At 46.6% G+C, this 6,141-nt stretch overlaps 1 protein-coding gene across 1 annotated transcript; it reads left to right on the plus strand.

The window, feature by feature from the left end:
- The first annotated feature begins 3,785 nt into the window (after positions 1-3,785).
- LOC123498652 lies at positions 3,786-5,230 on the plus strand. Its single transcript, XM_045245965.1, has 2 exons — positions 3,786-3,919; positions 4,306-5,230. The coding sequence occupies exon 2, from the start codon at positions 4,317-4,319 to the stop codon at positions 5,220-5,222; it is 906 nt and encodes a 301-aa protein (XP_045101900.1). The 5' UTR covers positions 3,786-3,919; positions 4,306-4,316; the 3' UTR covers positions 5,223-5,230.
- Positions 5,231-6,141: the final 911 nt, after the last annotated feature.

Below are 6,141 nucleotides of genomic sequence, written 5' to 3' on the forward strand. Positions count from 1 at the left end.
AAAGGGAAGGTCTCTCAGCTGCCCACTGTAAATAACATCCCCATCCCTAGAGTTCATATACACAAGTATCTGGGTGTTCAGATGAGCTTTAGGAAGTCTCTTCCAGCCGTCCACTATGTTCGTCGAGACCTCTGTCTGCCACGGCTAGCACCACTTCGGCTGCTAGCCAACAGGGGCCTGGGGGCGGGCATTCTGGTCCTAAAAATGTTCTATATCTCTGTCATATGGTCTCTTATTGATTATGCTGCCCCTGTTTTAATACAGTTTAGTGCCACTCAACTCCGTCCCCTGGAGCTTGTACAGAATGAAGCCATGCGGATAATCTTGGGATGCCCCAGGACTGCACGGATTGAAGTCCTCAGAGCTGAACTGCACCTGTCGAGTATTATGTGTAGGGTACAGGAAATTACTTGTCGCACAATTAGTCGGATGCTATGCACGGGCTCTGACTCTCCAAAGGGATCACTGACCCCCCTGTATCATGATCCTCGCACTCCTACAACACCATACCTCAGGAAGATCTTGGGAGTACTGACAAGTGTAGGTGTAGTTGAGGCTTGTATTAACGTTGTTATGTCACCGCTGCAACCCGCCTGGAACCCTCACCGTGTCAGTGTTGATATTCACTCACTGCATCAACCCAAGAGGGACTGGCTCCCTCATGTGCTGCAAGACATGTTCATGACTAAATTGTCCAAGTACCCACACGTTGAGGCTATTCATGTTTATTGTGATGGGTCAGTCAATGGCAGCAGGTCTGGATGTGGGCTGTTCATCCGTGACTACATCTCTGCCAGTCTCTACACTGACACTGAGGTTTCCAGGCGGCTCCCTGCACCCATGTCTTCCACTAGAGCAGAACTGTATGCTGTTCTGGAGGCGCTCCACATTGTGGCGCCTCTCCATAAGAATGTATATTTCTTTATTGACAGTCAGGCTGCATTGTACGCCCTTCAATCCACCTCCCCCATGGACTGTGACCTAGTTAATAAGTGTCTTGATCTCATCCACGCCCTTGAAGGTGCTGGTGCCACGGTCCATTTCATCTGGATACCCTCTCATGTGGGTATCCCGCTAAATGAAAAAGCAGACCACCTTGCTCAGTGTGCCCTACAAGATGACACAGTGAACCCTGGCACTGAGTACACTCTGGGTTATGTTAAGAGTAGCATTAAGGACTTTGTACAAAGTAGCATTAGTGATCAGTTGGAGCTTTGTTGCCATAGGGGCAGTAGCACTAGTCTTCACTATGCACGTGTCTCCCAGAGCTGTGCTTACACCTACGGGAGACATACTGCATCACATGACAGGGTGGTAATGAGGCTCAGATTAGGCTACAAATACTTTTGGGAAGTCAGTGTTTCTCCTGGTGTGTGCTGTGTGCTGTGTGCTGCACCAAGGGGACACACTCTGCGTCACTATATCGTGGAATGTCCTCTCATTGCTAAATTTAGGCCACAAGGTCAGCATGACTTGTACAGCCTCATTGACCATCTCCTAGACTCTGCCACCCTCAAGGAAATACTCAGGGAATATCCTCAGTTTGCTCCCAGACTGTAGGATGTCTTAGGCAATAAGGTGTGCAATATGTGTATTTATTTATTGAAATACTTGTATTCTTGTTGTGTATACTTTCCAGAGTTATTTTTGTGATATTTTAACCTTAAGTCCTTGCCCAGGGGGTGGGTGGCAAGGCCCATCCTCCTCCTTTGCTGTAATTATTTATTAATTCAACAATAAATGTATCAATCAATCAATCAATCCTCTCTCTACAGGAGCTGCCGATCCAAAGGCCTGGGCTCTTGATCTTGTTCTTGATGCTACAGGTGACGCAGAATTTCTTCTGAGTCAGGCCTTTGTATCGGCAGTGCCTGTAGGGAAAATAAAAAAAAAAAAAAAAAAAAAAAAAAACACAAACAACAAAGAGGGCAATCACCATCTTTCACACCACTAGTTCCTGCATCTAGCACGCCACATTCTCTCCAGGAACTCTTTTACAGCCTCAATCATCCTTCCATTCGTCTCCCCACAGAGTCCCATCAGCACCACCATCCATTCCCTTCCTGTCATCTCCATTCTGTCATGCCCCAGCTCACTTAGCACCACTTGCATCATCTCATACCTGTCTCTGACATACTTCACACACTTCAGCACCACATGCTCCACCGTCTCATCCTCTCCCACATCACACATCTGGCATACTTTGCTGCGGGACTCAGACCATCTATAATTCCTTGCATTCACATCCATGCACTGTGCCCTAGCACGGAAGAGAAGATCCCCACCCAGGCTTCCATCATACCACTTTTCATACATTGGGGCCTCTTTCTCTCTATACCATTCCAAGGTACTCTTTTGCTCAATCCTATTCTTCCAGTCACTCAGTCCCACTCCTTTCACTACTCTGTCTATCTCACTCCTCCACTTCCTTACACCCCATTCTCTACCCTCTCCATTTCTAACTATCATACTCCAGTCCTATTCTAAGTGCCTTCCTTCCACCTGCTGAAAGGCCCAACTAGCTATTAGACCACTCTTCACCACCATCCTGACACACTTTTTCCCCCACTTGCTACTCCTGACATTCCACAGAAACACTTTTCTCACTATTCTAGCATCATTCATTCGCTCTAACTTAGCCTTATACCGTAAGGTCGCTTATACATACCTTTCTCTAAAAGTGCTCCAACCCATGTCTTCCCTAAGAGCCTCTACTGCTGCATATCTAGGTGCGTTAAATGCCATTCTTGCAACTCTATTCTGCCCTATTTCTAACTTTTCTAGTTCACTTTCATTCCATGCAATCACATCCATACCATACATGATGCTCGGAACAGCCACGCTCTTCCAAACTTCTCGCAGCACGTCATATTTACTCGCTCTCATCCTTGCTGCACTTCCTAGCCGACCTACCCACTGACTCACCATGCTTATCTTCTCATTTTTTGTCTTCACGCAGCCAACCGGACTCATCCACATCCCCAGGTACTTGTATTCATCTGTCTGTTGCATCTCGTTCTCACCTAGTCAGCTAGTCTCCACACTGAGTTCCTCTCATCCTCTGACCCATTCATAAACACACTAAAAGTACACTAATATTTTTTTTAGTTTTACTGTCAGCTAAAAGTAATCGGTAAAAGTGTATACATAGAGAGAAAAAAAAATTAGGGAACTTTTACCTAGAAGTAAAAGTAAAGTGGCTAAAAGTAAAAGTAAAATCTAAACCCGCTACATTTGCTACGCTTAGCGCTACAATGCAACTTAAATTGCATATTTTCTCACTTAAATATCATAATGACAGATAAAAAGGTACGAAATAATTTTCAAATATCTTTTTTAGCAAAAAAAATTAGAAACACGTGCTTATTTTATGAGTTCAGTTTTGTACATAAGGTGAGTTTGGCTGCTTTGGCGAGATCTCATCCAATGGCTGTATACTCATTAAAACAAAAACAAAGCCACGTTGGAGGCAAGGAAAAGACAATGGAGTTTGAGGACAAGAAGAAGAGGGCTAGGAAGCCCAACTGGACAAGGGACCAATGTTATTTATTGGCGTCCCATGTGGAAGACAACGCTCACATCGTAAAAGGCTGGGGGCGCAAGTATGGTGTCAGGAGCCAGCGCTTCATGGCGTAGGCACTGTCACCCAACAAGTGGCAACCGGGTGGCACAATACCTCTTTCGAAGAGTTGCTTCAGTCCAGACTCATTGAAGACTAGTATCATTGACAGAGCCAGGCATAGAGTATTGGAGGGTCTGTGCGCCAGTCGGGTCTGTGCGCTAAGCCCGCGTTAAATCTCATAACACACAAACAGAGTGTTTAAATGGCGGGCCGTAGTTCAAATTTTCCCGCCAGTACCGTTCCAGTGTTGTGTTTGCGCCAGGGAGAGAGAGGCAGTGCGTCTTCCGCTATACTGAGGTAAGTTGTCTTCCGCTAACTGTTTCGTTAACACACATGAATATCAGTGTTAGTCACTGCTACCTATTTTGATACAAAACTGACATAACTTGTCAATCAATTCTTTGTTATAATACATGACTGTCAAATGGTTGAGGATAAACATGCCTGAGTGTCAGCAAATAGGAGAGGGCGTGGGTAGCGCGCAAACCCGCCACAAACGCTCATGGCGGGTCGCCCACCAGGCAAAAGCAACACTAGGCTAGAGTGCTTGTTTTGTTTTTGTTTTCTCTTTTTAGGCTATCTGCATTTTCAGTTTTTTTTTTTTTTTTTTGGAAAAAATGAAAAAAAAATATTATTCCATTATGCATGTTAATTTGTATTTTTGCTCTGATCCTTTTCAACAGCCCTTGCTGAAATGGCATCAACACAGCGGTACAAACAAGAACAAGTGGAGAAAGCTGTGGAGCTGGTAAGATCTAAACAGATGTCCCTGAATGCCGCCTCCAAAACTTTTGGTATCCCTTACGCCACCCTTGGGGATAAGGTCAGGGGAAGAAGACCTATGCAGCCTGCTCCCAAAACAGTTCTGTCAATGGAAGAGGAGAAGAAGCTAGTAGATTGGCTGATTGAAGTGTCTAAACGAGGTTTTGGACGGACCAAAGACGACCTCAAAGACATGGTGAAAACCATTCTCGATGATAGGGAAGAGAGGACTGTCTTCAAAAACAACCGCCCTGGAAAGGATTGGATGCGAGCCTTTTTCAAGAGGCATCCAGAGATACGGGAAAGAATTGGACAACCACTTGGCCGTGAGAGAGCAATTGTGACAAAGGATGCTCTAGGTGAATGGTTTCAGCAAATGAAACATTACCTGGACACCATCGATCCCACTTTGTTGACCTCTCCTGACCGGATCTTTAATGCTGATGAAAGTGGTTTTAATATATGTCCAAAGACAAAGAAAATCATCAGCATGACAGGAGCAAAACACGTCTACTCTGTCACAAGTGGCAAACGGCAGCAAGTGACAATGTTGGCCTGCTCCTCTGCCATGGGGCAGTACCTTCCACCGCTGCTGATCTTTCCCTACACCAGAGATCCTCGCTTCAATGCGTTGGAAGGTTTTGAAGAGGCTTTTTTTCAAAAAACTCCAAATGGTTGGATCACTGAGGTGGTCTTTCTTAGCTTTCTGAGGGACATTTTCATTCCCAAATTGGGAGAAAAGCGACCAGTGGTGCTGTTTGTGGACGGCCATTCCAGCCATCATTCCTGGCAATCTGCACGCTGTGTAACGAGAATGGTGTCATCCTTTACTGCCTGAAGGCGCATGCCAGTCACCTTATCCAGCCACTGGATCAAGCTTTCTTTGGGGCAATCAAACTAGCATGGAGTGAAGCCGTCAGAAAGTTTCAGTACCAAACTGGAGAGAGTGTCACCATGTGCACGTTTGCCCGCACACTAAAGAAAGCTTGGGACACTACAGCACGACCAGAGCTTGCTTACAAGGGATTTGTTAAGTCTGGGATCTATCCTTTTAACCCTGAGGTTGTACTCAACTCAGACAAGCTGAAGCCAAGCTGCAGTTTCTCCAGCGCTGCTCCAGTCACTCTCCCTACCTCAGCATCTTTTGGCATCACTGCTCTTCCCGCATGTACCCCAACAATCTCAACCTCTGTTCCTTCTGCTTCACCAGCAGCCAAATCCAAGTTCCCTGGGCCAGAACAAAGAACTCCCACTCTCTCAGCATTCTCCAACATTTTTGAGCTGATGAAGCTGAGCCTGTCATTAGGGGAAGGAACAACTCTAAAATTCATGAAGCGGTGCGAGGAGCGATCGACATGGATGACCCACCCTATGAAGACTGGAAGGTGTTGTTGGAGAAAACCTTACAGCCTGCCTCACAGTCCCTGCCTTCCACATCCCAGCCTGCCTCACAACCCCTGCCTTCCACATACCAGGCTGCCTCACAAACCCTGCCTTCCACATCCCAGCCTGCCTCACAACCCCTGCTTTACACATCCCAGGCTGCCTCACAAACCCTGCCTTCCACATCCCAGCCTGCCTCACAACCCCTGCTTTACACATCCCAGGCTGCCTCACAACCCCTGCCTTCCACATCCCAGCCTGCCTCACAACCCCTGCCTTACACATCCCAGCCTGCCTCACAACCCTTGCCTTCCACATCCCAGCCTGCTCCACAACCCCTGCCTTACACATCCCAGCCTGCTCCACAACCTCTG

The sequence above is a fragment of the Portunus trituberculatus genome, chromosome 48, assembly GCF_017591435.1.
Source record: "Portunus trituberculatus isolate SZX2019 chromosome 48, ASM1759143v1, whole genome shotgun sequence".
NCBI classification, from domain to species: domain Eukaryota; kingdom Metazoa; phylum Arthropoda; class Malacostraca; order Decapoda; family Portunidae; genus Portunus; species Portunus trituberculatus.